Source organism: Syngnathoides biaculeatus, chromosome 4 (assembly GCF_019802595.1).
Source record: "Syngnathoides biaculeatus isolate LvHL_M chromosome 4, ASM1980259v1, whole genome shotgun sequence".
NCBI lineage: Eukaryota > Metazoa > Chordata > Actinopteri > Syngnathiformes > Syngnathidae > Syngnathoides > Syngnathoides biaculeatus.
The window spans coordinates 5,098,672-5,119,222 of NC_084643.1; the positions used below are offsets into that span (position 1 = coordinate 5,098,672).

General features: G+C 48.8%; 1 protein-coding gene across 1 annotated transcript; it reads left to right on the forward strand.

The window, feature by feature from the left end:
* Positions 1–338: 338 nt before the first annotated feature.
* trpv4 (transient receptor potential cation channel, subfamily V, member 4) lies at positions 339–19,242 on the forward strand. The gene is made up of 17 exons (XM_061817026.1): positions 339–477; positions 2,273–2,353; positions 4,036–4,469; positions 6,754–6,929; positions 7,853–8,005; positions 8,424–8,564; positions 10,736–11,034; positions 12,219–12,398; positions 12,460–12,618; positions 14,065–14,157; positions 14,231–14,304; positions 14,589–14,754; positions 14,851–14,917; positions 16,054–16,358; positions 16,541–16,668; positions 17,927–18,048; positions 18,210–19,242. Exons 2-17 carry the CDS (start codon positions 2,345–2,347, stop codon positions 18,308–18,310), a joined length of 2,607 nt encoding a protein of 868 aa, XP_061673010.1. The 5' UTR covers positions 339–477; positions 2,273–2,344; the 3' UTR covers positions 18,311–19,242.
* The last annotated feature ends 1,309 nt before the right edge of the window (positions 19,243–20,551 follow it).

Below are 20,551 nucleotides of genomic sequence, written 5' to 3' on the forward strand. Positions count from 1 at the left end.
TGTGTGAATTCTAATCAGTTGTAGCACACCTAGGGTGTGAAGCACATTTATTTGTTACATTTTTTAAACATTTATTATTATACAATTTATTAGCTCTTGTAGCAGTACTGTGATACATTTTCAATTCAGTTCTGATAATCATGTCGGGGGAAACAAATTTGAAGGTCCGCCCCGCTCGTATTGGGCCACTCTTGGCGTCGAAGAGTCTCCATCTCGTGGAAATTTGTGGCACTACACTTTCCTCCCCCCAATTCAGCGCGAGTTGCAACTTCGGAGCCAAGTGAGGAAACGTCAACTTGACCCCACCCCAAAATCCCAGAACGAAGCGGGCGTTGTTCTGCTCACTCGAAGTGTTTTTATGCCTTGTGGACGGCAGAGGCCGAAGAGGGACTCGAACTCAACTGCGGACCAAAACTGTGGAAATGTTGAACTGGAATTGAAGAGGCGAAGACATAAAACCACCCTTGAGAGATTCAGGTAAATTACATGTAATAACCTCATGCTTTTTTTGACACCTGGGACTATTGTCATATACATATTTTTTCCCCCCATTTCCGATTTACTGTAAATTACTTCCGGTCAAGCATTTACTTAATATTTACCTTGGAGTCTTCAGTTTGCTTATGTTGTCAAAGTTTTCTGTTTACGCAAATGTTTCTTTGAATAACAAAAAATGTTTTTGATATAAATCAGCATTTTTTTCCCCATAAGATGTTAAGGTTTGGTTTGTTTTAAGTCAGAGCAATAATTCGGTGGACTTCCACGGTACACTACAGTCGTTCCAGTGTGTGTGTGTGAGAGAGAGAGAGTGAGAGAGAGAGAGAGAGAGAGAGGAGAGAGAGAGAGAGAGAGAGAGAGAGAGAGAGAGAGAGAGAGAGAGAGAGAGAGAGAGAATATTTAATGGCGTTTAATGGATAGGTATCAAACTCAAGACCGGGGGCCAGATCCGGCCCACCACATGATTTTATATGGCTGTGAATCCAAATCTGAAGAGAGAGAGAGAGATAGCAGTGTCATATAAAAATGATAATATAACATTGGGCCCCACCAATTTGATGCTGCAAATTGACAATAACTTTTTTTTTCTTTTTTTTTTTTTTGAGGGGGGGGGGACACTCTTCTTCCCAGGCCTTTACAATGGTGATCATTTTGTGACTAACTGTTTATTTCTATATATTGTTGATTTCCAAAATTTGTAGAGCCAAGGCACATATTTGAGAATTGAAAAATCCCACGGCAAACCAACAAAAGTAAACGTCACCAAAAATGGATCGATTAATTACTGTATGTATTTCCTGCCATCTAATAGAAGAGGATTTTTTTTTTTTTGGGGGGGGGGGGTTCTGTCTGTCATTGTGCCTCACTGGCATCAATAGAGGAATAAAAATACGTTGTTTTTTTTAGCAATTACATAAAATCCGATAACTTCCCACGGCACACTAATGTTTGGGAATCACTGCTCTAAATTGCCCCTAGGTGCGATTGCGAGTGCGACCGTTTGTCTCGACGTGCCCTGCGATTGGCTGGCGACCGGTTCGGGGTGTACCCCGCCTCGTGCCCGTTGACAGCTGGGATAGGCTCCGGCGCTCCCCGCTTGTGAGGATAAGCGGCCAAGTAGATGGATGGATGGATGGATGTTTTGGGGCATCGGATCCTTCGCTTCGAAGCAGTTGGTACGCACAGAGGTGCCCCCCTCCCTCTCCATAGAATCATGCATTAAACATCCTACTACTGGAAAGTATATCATCATATATATATATATATTTGTCAGGATATCATATCATTCTTTGTGTGTCTGTTCACGATCAACTGTGAAGTGAAGTGCAACGGCATGATAATCCAGCGTGAGTCATGTGAGCGTGCCCCCCCCCCCCCCACGGAGCCCCCACCCCCCTCGTGTTTTTCTTGTACCCTTTGAGGGCTCAGATAAGATTGCATTGACATGAGCCGCTGGGGGATTTGAGAGGATGCTTTCAGGGGGGGACGCGTCGTACGTTCGTGTTCCCACGCTGACTGGAAAAAGCGACGATCGCTTCCCGCTCGGAGTCAACCTGTCGCGGGTTTGAAAGCGCGGGCGGGGCCAATCCGCCCGCTGGGGCCTCCGACCAATGGCGGGACGCTTTACGGTCACCTCATTGTTTTTTGCCATCGTATTTGCTGCGTTTTTCCAAAATTTCCAAACATCAGACGGCCATTTTTTTTTTTCTGTTGGTCAGATTTACTATTTTTTCATAACTGGCCTCGCAGTAACTCCTCCTGTTGGTATTTTTAGGTTGAACCCATGCCGCGGCCTCGTTTCCACTCCACCTGAAGAGGAATTTGGCGCGCTGTTGTGATAAAAGGGATGAACGAGGTACGGGAGCCGATGCGCCCGACCGTGTTCTCAGTCTCTTGCATTTGTGTCTTTCTTTTGGGTTCTCTTTGATCCCGCAATTTTTGAGCAGAATTTTTTTCACACGACAGATTATCCATACGAAACAGAAACTCGACTCCATTAAATGCATATCGACGTAAAGGTTTCCTGGCAAAGAACAATGCGGAACTCCCCTTCGGGGCTTTCAACTCGGCTTGTAGTTAGAAATAAATAACAAATTTGTTGGTATTTTGCTATCAAAAATGACATTTTATGGAATTAGTCCAATGAATAAGTATTATTGCTCAGTTACAATATCGTATATGGTATAAATCTCATGCATGGTACGTCACAGTTCTTTCGCCGCCATATTGCCGGGTCAAACCAGAGCGGATTTTTCAAATTGCCCGAGACCCGTCGTGCTGTTGGTTGTCACAACAGACGAGACAGATATTCAAAGAGATCGTTCTATGGAATACCGGCTGAAAATATCAGAAAATATTGATGAATGTCGGTAATTAAATGTGATGGATGGTGCCCGACCAAAATACACACACAACTGTGTAGCAATCGCTTCATTTCAGGTAGGAATTATTCTTCTCTATCTCAAATTACCAAAAAGTATTTACAATGCCAAATTGGCTCATTTGAGAACGATGCGTATTTTAAAAAAACTGTTCACGGAGGTTAATGTGTGGCCGCAATCGCTTCCGTGTACGTTCCATGGAGACAACTCCGTCCGCTCTTTTTTATTTTTTTTTCAATCATAGTTAATGTTATGTAATATGAGTTTGTGTAAAACTAGGGGTCATTTATTTAAATGTTGGTATTTGTATTGAATACTAGCTGAAAAGATCGATGGATTCCGCCAAAGGTTAACGTGTCGCCGAACACGCTTCCGCGTTTGCGAGCCGTCAAAACCGTCATTATGTGAGATTTATTCCTGATTGAGAACAGATCCGGCAACAAAGTATTCGCACGCGTCCAGACTTGTATACACTTTCAAACTTTTTCCGTGTAAAACTCGACGACTTACTCACCAGATCCACGTGTAGATCCAGTTGTCCAAGACAAGCGGAAGCGAATTAACAGTCCAATTTCTTATCGGCGAAAACATCGACTATGGCATGAAATATCGAGTCCTCCCTGCTGAGTTTGTCTAATTTTTCCACGTACCTTCGTTTAGTTTCACCTTCTGAATGGCTAACGGTATCGGACAAAACTCTGGGCGTTGGCTAGAAGACATATTTCCGTGTCGTCTCCAACCGACTTAGCATTGCGCAATGTTTAGCTTGCCCGGCAATATGGCGACGTAAACAAAAGTCACGTGATTTTATGACGTAGGTGCACGAGCTCTATACGATGGTATTTACGAGTCAAGAAAATAATACATTTAAAAAATTGATATGTACAGGTAAGGCACGGCGGCAAATGTCAAGAAAACGCGCTTCAAAGTTGAAGCTAATCAAACACAAATGGAAAATGGCCGACTGGTAAGAAAGTTGTAAACTTTTTTCCCATTTTGTTTAAAATAATACACAATTGAATCTTAGTGTTTCCAAAAACAAAACACAAATGCAACCTTAAAATTATATTGTCACTAATAGTTGCCAGATTATTTTTATTATTTTGCAGTTTGTCCAAGATAATGTTGCTCTGAAAGGCGGCTGTTGTTTTCCCAGAGTCAGTCTGCCACGACCCTCCTGAGAAGGTGCCACCTCGCCCGCTCCAAGGCCGACGGCGTCAGCGCCGTCCCGACCGGCGACGCCGGTGGCGAAGTCGCCCAAGCCGAGAACGGGGGGCAGTTCCTGGACGAGTTTTCAAACTTGTTCGAGAGCGCGGACGCCTCCCCGTCTGCTCAGGACCTCGGGCAGGATTCGCCCCAGGAGCCCGTTCAGCCCGGGCAGTCTGCGGATGGCAGGCAGAACCTGCGGATGAAGTTCCAGGGCGCTTTCAAAAAGGGCATCTCCAACCCCATGGATCTACTGGAATCCACCATATATGAATCGAATGTGGTTCCAGGTCCAAAGAAAGCCCCCATGGACTCGCTTTTTGACTACGGCACCTACAGGAACACAAGCAACCAGAAACGGCGCAGGAAGAAGCTGCCAAGAGGGTGAGTGAGACGTCACTCGGCCTTACGCAAAATGACACTCGGTAGCTCGGCTGCAGCATTTCGCCATCTTCTTCTTCTTTTCCTTTCGGCTTGTCCTGATAGGGGTCGCCACAGCGTGTCATCTTTTTCCATCTAAGCCTATCTCGTCCATCTTCCTCACTAACACCCACAGTCTTCACGTCCTCCCTCACAACATCCATCAACCTGTTCTTTGGTCTTCCTCTCACTCTTCTGCCTGGCAGCTCCATCCTCAGCACCCTTCGACCAATATACTCACTCTCTCGTCTCTGGACATGTCCAAACCATCGAAGTCTGCTCTCTCGAACCTCGTCACCAAAACATCCAACTCATTTCTAATCCTATCCAACCTGCTCACTCCGAGCGAGAACCTTAACATCTTCATTTCTGCCACCTCCAGTTCTGCTTCCTGTTGTCTCTTCAGTGCCGCCGTCTCTAATCCGTACATCATGCCTGGCCTCACCACTGTTTTATAAACTTTGCCCTTCATCCTAGCAGAGACTCTTCTGTCACATAACACACCAGACACCTTCCACCAACTGTTCCACACCCCCTTGGAACCGTTTCTTTACTTCCTTACCACACTTTCCATTGCTCTGTGTTGTTGACCCCCAAGTATTTGAAGACATCCACCCTCGCTATCTCTCATCTACCTGTATCTAGCGCTATATCTACTGCAAACAGGAAGGGGCTTGGCGTGGATCCCTGATGCAGTCCCACCTCCACCTTAAATTCTTCTGACAGACCTACGGCACATCTCACCACTGTTTTATAAACTTTGCCCTTCACCCTAGCGGAGACTTTTCTGTGACATAGAACACCAGACACCTTCCGCCAACTGTTCCACGCCGCTTGGACCCGTTTCTTCACTTCCTTGCACACTCACCATTTCTCTGTATTGGTGACCCCAAGTATTTGAAGTCATCCACCCTCGCCATCTCTTCTTCCTGGAGCTTCACTCGTCCTCCTCCACCCCTCACATTCACGCACATATGTTCTGTTTTACTTCGGCTTATCTTCATTCCTCTCCTTTCCAGTGCGTGCCTCCATCTTTCTAATTGTTCCTCCACCTGCTCCCTGCTATCACTGCAGATCACATTATCATCTGTGAACATCATGGTCCAAGGGGATTCCTGTCTAACCCCGTCTGTCTGCCTATCCATTACTACCGCGAACAAGAATGGGCTCAGCGCGGATCCCTGATGCATTCTCACCTAAACCTTAAATTCTTCTGAAACACCTACGGCACATCTCACCGCTGTTCTGCTACCCTCATACTGTCATGCTCCTGGATTCCAGCCCGGGCTGGGCGTGGCCAGCTAATCAGAAGGTGCACACCTGCGCCTCATGAACACTGATTAGACCCAGTACACATGGGACCCGGGGGACGACTAATACTCTGCTAGATCGTTGGTCTTGATGACTCGTTCCCGCACTCCTGCTTTCCTGACTTCTGATCTCCGTGGACCGACCCACGCCAGTCCACTGACCACCCTCGTAAGCCCATCCGTACTGGTACTGCGGATTGTTTGGACTGTCTACCTGATCTCAGACCTCGGACCGAATAAAGGTTTCCTCTGTACTGTCTGCTGTCTCTGGAGTCGTGCATTTGGGTCCACCCTTGAGCCCCGCATCGTGACACATACATGTCCTGGACTATTCTAACATACTTCTCCGCCACACCAGACCACAGTTCCTGTCTTGGTACTCTGTCATAAGCTTTCTCTAGTTCCACAAAGTCACAATGTCGCTCCTTCTGACCTTGTCTGTACTTTTCCACGAGCATCCTCAAGGCAAATAACGCATCTGTGGTACCCTTTCTCGGCCTTTCGTCCATTTCAAATGACGGGAAAAGACAGAATGAAAGTCTTTTCATTGGGGCAAAGGTTGGAAAAAAAATGACTCCCAAAATATTCCTTCAAGTGTCGGAGGTGGAGGTGTGCCACACACACTGTGAGCCTCTTTGAGTAATCTAACAGAGAGCAAGTTGTTTGTGCCTCGGGTGGCTGTTGAGGTAATATTTAGACAAGTGCCTCCACCCAGTGCGCTCCGTGCCCGCAGACCTCTAAACTTGTCGGGCAAAAAGAAAAAAAAAAAAAATGGTGACACTCGGCAATTTTCACATTCTCTGCTGTAGTTCGTCCTAAAGTGTTCGATGGGGTTGGGCTCGGGGCCCGTCCGACCGCGTGGACCTTGCTCGCTATATTTTGTGTCACACTGAAACATCTTGCTCACGTGACTTCTGTGCGTTTTTTCGTCTTCGTAGTAAAACCGAGACATCCGGTGAGGACGGTCCGAGCGAGGACCCCCCGAAGGTGCTGAAAGTGTTCAACCGCTCTCTCCTGTTTGAGTGCGTGTCGCGCGGGGATCCCGACGCCTTGGAGGGCCTGGCGGAGTACTTGCAGAGCAACGACAAGAGGTTGACGGATGAGGAGTTCAAAGGTAGGACCGGGATGTGTGTTTCGGCAGATCCGGTTGGGACTCGGCCCGGAAGCCGTTGTAATCTCCACCTTGTTGACCTTCGGCGTGCCACCCATCCTCGGGCCGGTTGCTCTCTGCCGCTCTTTGACCCAGACGGATTTGAACGGGAAAGGGCGCCGACGTCGTTGACTTTTGTCCTCCCGAGGAAAGCTTCCTGTGTGTGCTCCAAGTTTGTAGCACGGAGCAGAGAAAAATCGCAGCAAACTGTCGGCTATTTGAAACGTTGAAAATAGTCTTAAAGACTCTTGAGAGGCAGCACGGTGGTTCAGCTGGTAAAGCGTTGGCCTCACAGTTCTGAGGACATGGGTTCGATCCCAGCCCCGCCTGTGCGGAGTTTGCATGTTCTGCCTGTGCCTACGTGGGTTTTCTCCAGGCACTCTGGTTTCCTTCCACATTCCAAAAACATGCAACATTAATTGGACACTTGTTAGTTAGTGCGCCTGTTTGTCTCTATGATCCCTGTGATTGGCTGGGAACCAGTTCAGGGTGTACGCCGCCTCTTGCCCGTTGACAGCTGGGATAGGCACTCCCCGCGACCCTCGTGAGGATAAGCGGTGAAGAAAATGGATGGGTAGATATCATGAGGCGGAAGATTTTCACGGATTCACAGTCATAACGGCCTTATGAGGGAAATCGTAACTACAATGTGGCCCGGGATAAAAAATGAGTTCGATACCCCTGGTGTAGAGACTTGGGCGCGTGTGTGTGTGTGTGTGTGTGGGGGGGTGGGGTGGGGGGGGGATGCTTTGTAAATGTACACAATATGTAAAACAAATGTGTTAAACATCCGCTGCACAGTGCTACAATGTTCCTGTTGCATCTCCATCAACATTTTCACTGATGGGTTCTACGGTCTACGGATCCGAATGTCGTTTTCCCACCAGAGCCGTCCACGGGCAAGACGGGCCTCCCCAAAGCCCTCCTGAACCTCTACAGCGGGCGGAACGACACCATCCCGCTGCTGGTGGACATCGCCGAGAAGACGGGAAGCCTGAGAGAGTTTGTCAACACGCCTTTCCGGGACGTCTACTACAGAGGTAACGCGTTTGAATCCCCGGAAGCCGCCTCGGGTTCGGATGGGCGAGGCGAGGCGAGGCACGATTGCGGCAAAAACGAAAGCGCAAGAGTCACGGTGTTAATCCGTCAGTGACTGGATTGATTTGATCTGAATGACTCAGTTTATGGTTTTGGGGATTCCATTCTTAGGTGCAACGCACCTTGAGGATAATCAAATTGCTTTTCATTCCTGCCGAGTTCCGCGACAAGTTTCAGGGACCCGTTTCCATAGAAACCCTTCGCAGCTCTCACTCGGCTTTGCTCGACCTTTGCCCTGAAGTCCCTCCTTGAGACAATTCGCTCACGCTCTCACCGTACAATAGCGGCTCGAAAGTCCTTTCGGCGAGCGCGCGTCACTTTTCTCACTGCCGATTTCGGACACCGTCTGCTTCTGCTCAGGCCAGACGGCGCTCCACATCGCCATCGAGCGCCGTTGTAAGCAGTACGTGGAACTGCTGGTGGAGAAAGGAGCCGACGTCCACGCGCAGGCCAGGGGACGCTTCTTCCAGCCCAGGGACGAGGGCGGCTACTTCTACTTCGGTAAACGCCTCCGCCTGCTTTCAACAGTGATCCTTTTGTCTCCTGTTTAATGAGATTTTTGTACGCTTAACGCCTCCTCCTGAAGTGAGGTAACACTGTAGACGAGGAGCAGTGCTTAGGGAACGACGCGGAGGTAATGACGTGGCATGCTGACCGTTTTACCGGTTCCCCCCCCCCCACCCCCAACACACACTGTCTGCATTTAAAGCAGCTGCCAAAATGGTATCGTACGCACTTGGTACATGTGCCGCCTTTTCTCCACTACTTTTTTTTTTTTTTTTAACTGGCTAGTTTAGACCCAGCCGGTGTCTTTTACCAAGACTCAATTTTCCACGCGGGTTTCTTGAAGACAGGCTGGCACCACCGTGCAGGCTCGTCTGTGCAGCGTGCCGCCCGTTCAAGTTGTTCCGTGAGAAAGAATTCTGTGTTCCGCGTTGGAAAGCAAACATCCTGCGTTGCTGGAACGCAGGATCGGGCCACGAGCGAGACTCAACGCTGCCCTCTGCTGGGGAATTTGCATTCGTCCACCTGTCCATTTTCCTTGCTGCATATCCTCACGAGGGTCGTAGGAGTGCCGGAACCTATCGCAGTTGTCAACGGGCAGGAGGCAGGGTACACTCCGAACTGGTTGCCAGCCAATCGCAGGACACACGGAGACAACCAGTCGCACTCACAATCACACCTAGGGGCAATTTAGAGTGTCAATTAATTAATGTTGCATGTTTTTGGGATGTGGGAGAAAACCGGAGTGCCCGGAGAAAACCCACGCAGGCGCGGGGAGAACATGCAAACTCCACACAGGCAGGTCCGGGATCGAACCCAGGACCTCAGAACTGTGAGGCCAGCGCTTTCCAGGTGATCCCACTGTGCCGCCCCATTTACATTCATCCATCCATTTTCTGAGCTGCTCATCCTCACAAGCCAGTGCTGGAGCCTATCCCAGCAATCTTCAGGCAGGAGGCGGGGTACACCCTGAACTGGTTGACATTACCCAACCACTAAACTGGTACAGGCGGCACGGTGGATCAGCTGGTAACGCGTTGGCCTCACAGTTCTGAGGTCCCGGGTTCAATACCTGTCCCTCCCATGTGGAGTTCGCATGCTCTCCCCGTGCCTGCATAGGTTTCCTCCGGGCATTCCGGTTCCCTCCCGCATCCCAAAAACACGCAACATTAATTGGGCACTCGAAATTGCCCCTAGGTGTGATTGTGAGTGCGACTGTTTGTCTCGACGTGCCCTACGATTGGTTGGCGACCAGTTCAGGGTGTACCCCGCCTCCTGCCTGTTGACGGCCGGGATAGGCTCCGGCACTCCCCGTGACCCTCGTGACGATAAGTGGATGGATGGATGGATAAACTGGTACACTAGTCCAATTCTGTGGAGTCCGAGGCACACCCCTAACCACTAGTCCACTATGCTGCCTGTGATGTAACCTACAACTACATCTACAAAAGAATTCGGGAATAAAAACTGAGCACAGTAAAGTCACAATTTGTCAAATAGTCGCAGTAATAGTCGTCGTAGTACTACATGGTAATATTTACAAAAAAGGGTTTGATTTTTGATTTGATCTTTCCACTCATCACCGAAAGAAAGGTAGACGGTGACGTCTTTCGTTTTTGTCCCGTCTCGACAATCCGAGCACAAAGGCCCGTTCACGTTTGAGTGGAAACGCGCCTTTGACTTTTCCGCCACCGCAGAGGAGATGATTTCTATTTGCGCGGCGCGCGGTTGTCATTCCCAAATCCCGGCGTGTCCGTCGCACAGTGCGAGTAATTTGCCGCGGAGCTTTTGCGGCGAGGTGAACGGGAACCTGGCAGGGCTGACGGCTAATGGGATTTTGACTCACGCTAACACTCAGCGTGCACCCGTGCAAATCCGTGAAGAGGAGCGTTTCCATCCGAAGTGACAAAGTAATCTGTCACCCATGGCAACGGCTTTTGGCGCTCCGGCCCCCGTTGCGTCCTTCCTTCCGGCGGCTGCTAATTGTGCTGTTTTCATCACCGGGGTTAAAGTCCAATCTCGGATCCGCGTTTAGCACGTCTCGCGAAAACAAACAGAAGCCGGCGACAGTTGTTTCTAATTAACCTCGGCGTCGATTGTCTCGTTTTTGATCCCGATCGCCGCGCCCGGCCTGCGGATTCACAGTTCTTCCCTCTGCCTTCCCGCAGGCGAGCTGCCCCTCTCGCTGGCCGCGTGCACCAACCAGCCCAACATCGTCCACTACCTGACCGAGAATCCCCACAAGAAGGCCGACCTCCGGCGTCAAGATTCCCGCGGCAACACCGTCCTGCACGCGCTGGTGCACATCGCCGACAACACCAAGGACAACACTCGTTTCCTCACCAAGATGTATGACCTGCTCCTGATCAAGAGCGCCAAACTGTACCCGGACTGCAGTCTGGAGAGTGTCCTCAATAACGATGGCATGTCGCCTCTTATGATGGCGGCCAAACTAGGCAAGATCGGGGTAAGAAGGATGGATCACAATTGAGGGCTGATTAGGACTTCAGTCACTGTCGGTTTAAGGTTTTCGGACTGAAGGCTGTGGTCCGGGTAGGCTGTGCGTTAGGTTTGGGATTACATTTTTGGTTAATGCGACTAGGACTATGGTTAGTGTGTCGCCTGCTAAACACGGGAGGAGCCATTTCTCGAAATCAGAATAGTCGACTCGCACACTTGTAGGTAGTCAAATGGTCCGATTTCAAATTCACCGTAGCAGATAGCAAGAATATCCATCCATCCATCATCCATCCATCCATCCATCCATCCATCATCCATCCATCCATCCATTTTCTACCGCTTTTCCGGGTCAGGTCGCGGGGGAAGTAGCTTCAGCAGGGATACCCAGACTTCCCTTTCCCCAGCCACTTCTTCCAACACTTCCGGAGGGATTCCGAGGCATTCCCAAGCCAGCCGAGAGACATAGTCTCTCCAGCGTGTCCTGGGTTGTCCCCGGGATCTCTTGCCGGTCAGACATGCCCAGAACACCTCACCAGAGAGGCATCCGTTGAGGCATCTGGATCAGATGCCCCAGGCACCTCCGCTGGCTCCTCTCAATCCTCGACATTGAGCCCCTCCCTGATGACCGAGGTTCTCACCCTATCTCTAAGGGTGAGCCAAGACACCCTGCGGAGGAAATACATTTCGACCGCTTGTATCCGGGATCTTGTTCTTTCGGTCATGAACCACAGCTCGTGCCCATAGGTGAGGGTAGGACCGTAGATCGACTGGTAAATTGACTCTTGTTCACAAAAGACCGATACAAAGTCCGCATCGCTGCAGACGCTGCACCGATCCGTCTCTCGATCTCCCGCTCCATTCTTCCCTCACTCGTGAACAAGACCCCGAGATACTTGAACTCCTCCACTTGGGGCAGGTTCTCATCCCTGACCTGGAGAGGGCACACCACCCTTTTCCGACTGACAACCATGGTCTCAGATTTGGAGGTGCTGATTCTCATCCCAGCCACTTCACACTCGGCTGCGAACGCTCCAGTGAGACCAAATGTGTAAATGTGATGCTTTGAGCCACAAAATGCTAGCATGCCAAAAAACATCAACAGTTTTTGTGATGACTCGGTAGACGGGTAAGCTGACCGAGCAAGACCAGCAAAAACACATTCCAAGTCATCACGTGTATGTAATTTTCCAGGTTTTCCAACACATCATTCGACGGGAGATCAAAGACGAGGACGTCCGTCATCTGTCGCGCAAGTTTAAGGACTGGGCTTATGGACCGGTGTACTCGTCCCTTTATGACCTGTCGTCGTTGGACAACTGTGGAGGGGAACCATCTGTGCTGGAGATCCTCGTTTATAACAGTCACAGTGAGGTAAGACAAACCAAATCCTAAAAGGGGAACACAAATTCAGATGACGATGTCGTCCCGTCAGATCCGTCACGAGATGCTGGCGGTGGAGCCCATCAACGAGCTGCTGAGGGCCAAGTGGCAGAAGTTTGCCGCCGTGACCTTTTACATCAACGTCGTTTCCTACCTCTGCACCATGATCGTCTTCACCCTGGTGGCTTATTACCACCCGACACACGGAACGGTGAGTCTAAGAAGGTGTCAAAGCTGTTCAGGCAAGAGTCTGTGCAATTCATTCATCATAGAGAAGTACTGTATCTTTAAAGGTCAAATGTCATGCCTACAAACATTCTAAAATAGATATTGTAATGAAAAATACATATAACATAATTCACTTCAATGTCTATACGAAAAAATGAATATGAGCGGAGAGCGCGTCTTCCATGCGCAAAGTTGCGGAAGTCTCATTCGACATTTAAAGTGGTCGCCATATTTGCTCCATCTTCTGTCCATGACGTCACACTGGGACATTTGCCATTGAAAACACGCTGTGCCACTTACTTTGGAAGATATTCAGATTTTTCCGCCGCCCCTTCTGACATGGAGGCTCTTTTCGAAGAAGAGAACATCTCACAACTGAGTTAAGTGATGAGGGCAATATTACCCGATTGTTTTGAGCCATATTTAGATGATATGCGAATTACGGCCAAACTGCACGCAGCCATACCGCCTCCCTGTCCGATCCACCGCCGCGGCGGTGGTAAACAACGTCGCCCGCGAGCGACAACAACGCCGCAGCCAAACTGCCTCCTTGTCCAATCCACTTCAGCGGGGGTGATAAACAACGCCGCCCGCGAGTGACAACGACGCCCCGGCCAAACCGCCTCCCTGTCCGATCCACTTCCGTGGCGGTGATAAACAACACCGCCCTCGACCAAAGACGACGTCGTGGCCAAACCACCTCCCCGTCCGATCCACTACGGCAGGGGTGATAAACGTCGCCGCCCGTGAGCGACGACGACACCCTGGCCAAACCTCCTCCCTGTCCGATCCACCTCATCTCCACCGCGCCCCGGCGCCACGACGAGCACCCCTGATTTACGGATTACGCCCCCCACCCCAACTATTATTTTTTTTAGTAGCTGTATACACACCTAGCTATCATTTGGAACCCACAAAGCTCTCGTCCTTTGCACCCGTGCAATCCATTTTTCACGACAAACCGTGTCTTTTCATCCTCCCGAGTGTTCGAGCAATATCCAGCAATACAACGAGCCGGCATTTTGGCTAACACGAAGGAACAACGAGCTACCTTCCCGCAGGTAAAACTAGTATAAACAGACGAGACCACTTGAGTGCGCTACTGCACCGTACGTCACTTCCTGCTTCTTCTCGAAAACGAATCCCCTTCGAGAGGATTTTCACGGCGCGAGTTACATAAAGGCGTATACGTCAAAATTATGTTTTGCGGTGAAAAAAACAGATGGATCCATACCAGCTGCCGTTTTTTTAATTAACGACATAATAACGAAAATCATGCATTTCACGACAGTGGACCTTTCATTTTCAGCCATGACGCCGCCTGCATTAGTTTCTGTAGCTACGTGATATTTTTGCGCTCGCCATATTGAGCTTTTCGGCTCTTCGAGTGCTTCTGAACGGCCTCGTCATCGTGCGGCGTGTCTTGCAGCCCCCGTACCCGTACACAGAATCCAGCGACTACTTGCGCATGGCCGGGGAGCTCGTCACGCTGGTATCCGGAATCTTCTTCCTCCTAACAAACGTGAGTCCCAATCAAATATGGAGCGGCTGGTTTGTCGTCGCGTTTATGGAAATGCGTCTTCCGCTCGTTGCAGATTAAGGACCTGTTCTTGAAAAAGTGCCCCGGGGTGAAGTCCTTATTTATTGATGGATCCTTTCAACTGCTGTAGTGAGTCCTACGCCGCCTCCCACACTCGACTCCTCCGAGCGTCGCGCGCGGTTTTGGAACCCGCGGCAAATTCTCCTTCCTCTTAATTGAATCGTCTGGTTTATCTCCTCGCCGCCGCGTTTTCAAGTTTACACCTTTAATTAAAGCCGGGGATGAGACAGAAGGCCGCTCAACGTTGAACACCTTTGCACGTCGGTTTTATGTCTGCAACGCGTGTGTCATTGCCGTCGCTATCCTTGAGACGCTCTTTTTCTCTTTCTTTTTTCCCCCGGTGTCCTTCGCAGTTTCATTTACTCGATACTGATCATAGTCACAGCCGCGCTCTACTTGTCCGGTATCGAGGCTTACGTGTCCGTGATGGTCTTTGCTCTCGTTCTGGGCTGGATGAACACCCTTTACTTCACCAGAGGCCTCAAGCTGACCGGCACCTACAGCATCATGATACAGAAGGTGGATGTCGCTCAGGGGGAAAAAAAAAATGACAAAAATCAAGCAATCATCAAAACCTACGCAATCGCCGCTAAAATGTTTCTTTTTCCTCGCCAGATTCTTTTCAAAGACCTCTTTAGGTTTCTGCTGGTCTACGTTCTCTTCATGATTGGCTACGCATCAGGTAATATTTGGGTAACTCAGTTTTTGCAAGTAAATGATTTTTTTTTTAAGCCTCTGTATTAAAAACACCTCCAGACTCCAAAGAGATCCATAATCCATCCGTCGATCCATTTTCTTTGCTGCTTATCCTCACGAGGGTCGCGGGGAGTGCTGGAGCCTATCCCAGCTGTCAACGGGCATGAGGCGGGGTACGCCCTGAACTGGTCGCCAGACAATTGCAGGGCACGTCGAGACAAACAGCTGCACTCACAATCACACCTAGGGGCAATTTGGGGTGTCCAATTAATTTGTTGTATATATACCACCCAATTTTTTTTGCTTCCCATATATTTAGTTAATTGTATTTATGATACTATTTACTACGTGATTCTGCATGACTGCTTTTTTGGACATTTTGTTTCCAATCATTCTCCATAATTGTCTCGCTCCATCCATCCATCCATTTTCTTTTTGCCGCTTATCCTCACAAGGGTCGCAGGGAGTGCTGGAGCCTATCTCGGCTATCAACGGGCAGGCGGCGGGGGTGCACCCTGAACTTGTTGCCAGCCAATCAAGAGAAACAGTCGCACTCACAATCACACCTTGGGGCAATTTAGGGTGTCCAATTAATGTTGCATGTTTCTGGGATGGGGGAGGAAACAGGAGTACCCGGAGAAAACCCACGCAGGCACGGGGAGAACATGGAAACTCTACACAGGCGGATCCAGGATTGAACCCGGGACCTCAGAACTGTGAGGCCGAAGCTTTACCAGCTGATCTCCCGTGCCGCCTTGTATAGCTCCTTTTTTTTTTTTTTAATTATTAATATTTAGAGAAAGAGGACATTTTGGACATTTCTTAGTTGGACCAAAAACTAAAGAATTGGACTGCAGCCACCAACATTTTGGTAATACTCGTCATTGCAGAAACAACATAATTCTGCATCACTGAAACCAACAACTATGATGTGAGAATTTAATACTTTGTTGGACAACTAAACTTTCAGCCATTACTAATTTTTCATACGTTTCTTGTATTGAGCTGATTAGATTGCATTCGCGCGTCTCACGGAATGTCTGTTGAGTCGTGTTGTCCGTAGTTGAGAAATAAAAATGCAGAGTAAACGCGTTGAACACTTTTTTTGTGACTTTTGCACAGCTCTGGTGTCCCTGCTGACCGCGTGCCCCCTGCCGGGCACGGACTGCGACGGAGTCTGCCCGACGTACCCCAAGTGCAGGGACCCCGACACCTTCAGTACCTTCCTGCTGGACCTCTTCAAGCTGACTATCGGGATGGGAGAGCTGGACATGATCCACAACGCTCAATACCCGGCGGTTTTCCTCATCCTGCTGGTGACGTACATCATCCTCACCTTTGTGCTGCTCCTCAACATGCTGATCGCCTTGATGGGGGAGACGGTGGGCCAGGTCTCCAAGGAGAGCAAAAAAATATGGAAGCTGCAGGTCAGTACGGAATGGGGGTTAAGAAAAAACCGAATCAAATAACGCTAAAAGCAACACCGAACATGATGACGTCATCGACGAACTTTGCGCGTTATTCCGAGTCCCGCCACCATTTCCTTGCGTCCGTGCAACTCGATTGAAAACAAATCAAGAATTGTCCAAATATTGATGTGTGTTCGTAGTGGGCGACGACCATCCTGGACATCGAACGCTCGTTCCCAGCTTGCATCCGCAAGTCATTCCGAGTGGGCGAGATGGTGACGGTGGGCAAGAACCGGGATGGGACGCCAGACCGACGTTGGTGCTTCCGGTAACTTTGCGGCTCACGTCCGTTGATCCGCACTAATGTGCGGCTAATTATTAGACTTAGATGGAACGAGTACTTTGAGAAGTTAATGAATGAAAAAAATGGGAGAGAAGGTAAAGATGAAAAACGGAAAGACAGTTGGACCCGATGACATTCCGGTGGAGGTACGGTAGCAATTTGGTGAGGTGGCTGTGGAGTTTTTGACCAACTTATTCAATAGAATACTAGCGGGAGAGAAGATGCCAGAAGAATGGAGGAAAAGCGTGCTAGTCTCCATTTTTTAAGAACAAAAGTCGACGTTCAGAACTATGGAAACTACAGAGGAATAAAAATGATGAGCCACACAATGAGGTTACGGGAAAGAGCTGGACGGAAGTAAGTATCTGCGAGCAACAGGATGGTTTCGTGCCTAGAAAGAGTACCACAGGGGAGACTTGGACTCTCAATTTACCAGTTGATCTACGTTCCTACCCTCGCCTATGGGCATGAGCTGTGGGTCGCGACCGAAAGAACAAGATCCTGGATACAGGCGGCAGAAAGGAGTTTCCGGGTTTCAGGGTGTCCGGGCTATACCTTAGAGATAGGGTGAGAAGCTCGGTCATCCGGGAAGGGCTCAGTGTTGAGCCGCTCCTCCGCATCGAGAGGTGCCAGATGAGGTGGCTGGGGCATCTGATCCGGATGCCTCTCTGACGGCTCCCTGGTGAGGTGTTCCGGGCATGTCCCAGCGGACACGCTTGAGAGACTGTGTCTCTCAAGCGGCTTGGGAATCCCTCAGGATCCCTCTGGAAGAGCTGAAAGAAGTGGCTGGGGAAAGGGAAGTCTGGGTATCCCTGGTGAAGCTACGTCCCCCACAACCCGACCCGGAGAAGCGGCCGAAAGTGGATGGATTGAGTTAAATTCGATGTAAATTTGATGGAATCTTTGCCACTATTTAGGATCTAGGTTAGGTTAGGTTTCGCCAAGATCCAGGTTCTCAGTTGACATGACGAACTCTCCAAGTATTCCAGTTAAACTCAAAATTACGGCAACATTTACCCTAAATGAAATTTTATTTGTTCCATGCAGATCATTTGGGTCAAAATATTGACAGTTTTCATTCGAATGGCACAAAAACTTATGCCGCCCACCAAATTTTCTCATCAGAGCCGGGATGATAATCGCGAACGCAGCTAAAAGAGACACTTCCACCGAGCGCAAATTCCTTGTAAGCTGGGAATTTTCCGTCTTAAACTCGCAAAGGCCACGTGACGTGTTTCGACAGGGTGGATGAGGTCAACTGGTGCCACTGGAACCAAAACTTGGCCATCATCAACGAGGACCCGGGCAAGAATGAGACCTGTCAGGCCGACGGCCTTCAGCAAAGCGTCAAAGGCTTGAGGAGAGGTGAGAGGTTCTTGGTCCACTTCGTCGATAGCGATGCATAAAGGGTCATTCCAGTCAATCGTTGCCATTGGTTTGCTCTAAAAAGTCAAAATCTTTCAGAAGCAACTGGACCGAATAAAAACCTGCTGTAAGCTTCCATTTTCCGTTTGTCCCCCCTTCAGACCGCTGGTCCACCGTGGTCCCACGGGCGGTGGAGTTAAGTCGGGGTCCGCGGCCTCGCGATCTCGTGATCGAGATGGAGCCCCTGACGCCCCGCCGCTAACAACCACGGAGGACTAGCGCTGCAGTGACGAGACGTGGAGGAGCTCACCCGCTGCTAGCCGTCGTTTGCACAACTCACATATGTGCCTTCTACTCATTCTCGGGAGCTAATCGTAAATATATATGATATAATATTTCTGGAACGGGATTATAAGGAAACCTCATAAACCGGACACCGGACGCTGCATTTTACTCAGGGATTTGAGACAGTCGCGGTATTCCCATGAAGAGTCGTGAACTGTGCTTACGGAATCATAATTACTGTATCATTGCGCTCACAGTGCAAACGTTTTTAAAATCTATAAATAAACAATCTCAGCGGGAAGAAAACACAGCGCTAAATATTTATGCACACCCAGTTGCTCGCTATTTCCGAGCGACCTTCGCGCGACGTGACCGGTCGGTGCCGGTCGCAGTACTCTCTGCAGTATTTCTATACGGCAGATGTGATGAAATGTTTGTTTTCATATTTGTCTCAAGCCCGGGCAGCTTAAACCGTATTGGAACGAAACAATGCACTTTTGCTCTTTCCGAATATTTGCGTCATTGTTGCAAAACAAAGACAACAAAAAAAAAAAAAAAAAAAATGAAAAGCGAGCCCGATGAGCAAGGTTGTCAGGCAAGTGCTCGACAACGGTTTTCTGTGTTGCGCGCTTTGTCTTTGGATTTCTGGAGTTATTGTTCCTCGCAGCTGCGGGATATTTGCATAATCGACGCGGAGGCTGTTTGCTCGAATACTTTCAGGGCATTTGGCTCATTGCCCTGCACGGCATCCTCTTATTATAAAAAAAAAAAAAAAAATGAAAATTATTTGTGGGTGTACTTCCCATTTTCTATATGCGCCGCATGAAACAATATATGCTCATTTCGCAATTTTTTACATACGCGTTACATGTTTTTTGTACAGATGTCAATTGGTTCCAAAGAACAATAAACAGAAGCTTGTTGTCAAATGCATATTTGTATTTTTTGGGCTACATTTCAGTGCCTCTCCTATACTGTAATTCAATACAGTATAGTATAGTATGGTATATGGTTCGAGAAGTGATCTGTTCGAAAACCGAATTGATGTTTCCCATTACAATGAATGGAAAAAGAAATAATGCGTTCCAAGCCTAAAAAAATTTGGCATTTTAAAGGATTTTTAAAAAGTTTTTCCTGATAATAAGCTGCATAATAGAAATACATGTATAGTTGAAGTAGTTTATATCATAAAATAATTTAAGAAATGTATTTATTTTTTTGCGGCGGCACGGTGGAACACCTGGTAATGCGTTGGCCTCAGTTCTGAGGACCCGGGTTTGATCCCGGCCCCACCTGTGTGGAATTTGCATGTTCTCCCTGTGCCTGTGTGGGATTTCTCCGGGCACTCCGAGTTCCTCCCACACCCCCAAAACATGCAAGATGAATTGGACACTCTAAATTGCCCCAAGGTGTGATTGTGAGTGCAGCTGTTTGTCTCTCTGTGCCCTCCGATTAGCCGGAGACCAGTTCAGGGTGTACCCTGCCTCCTGCCCATTGACAGCTGGGATAGGCTCCAGCAGTCCCCGTGACCCTCGTCAGGATAAGCGGCAAAGAAAAGGGATGGATATTTATTTTTTGCTTTGAGTGCATCATTTCCGTTTTTTTTTGGGGGGGGGGGGGGCCTTTGAATTGACAATAACAAAACGCATCCTGGGTGGGTCAACTGCTTGCCCCGCACGCATTATGTTATTTCAGTTTTTTTCGCGGCGTGGGAATTCACAACAAAGCGCGTCGTGGGTCAGCTGCTCTGGCCGCGCGCAATATGTCATTTCCGGGTTTTGTCGGGGACGTTTTTATCCGACAACAGAAGCAAAAAAAAAAAAAATCTCGAAATTTCCATTCGAAAACCGATTTCTTCGAAAACGGGGACGTTCGAGAACCGAGGCTTTACTGCATAGCATAGCATAGCATAGCATAGCATAGCATAGCATAGCATAGCATAGCATAGCATAGTGAAGTATGGTATAGTACTGTAGAAAGCAGTAAACTAATTTCTCCCAGAAAATAATGCTAGCTAGTGGTTAACATGTTTGCTTCACACCTGTGAGGTTGAGGGTTCAAATCTTGGCTGCCTGTGCTTGCGTGGATTTTCTCCAGCTTCCCCCAAAATGTCTGTTAGCTTCATTCAAGATTGTACAGTGCTGGGAGTGGGAAATGTTACTGGCGACCAATCCAGAACAAGATGGGACAATACTGTATATATTTTTTATTTTATGAG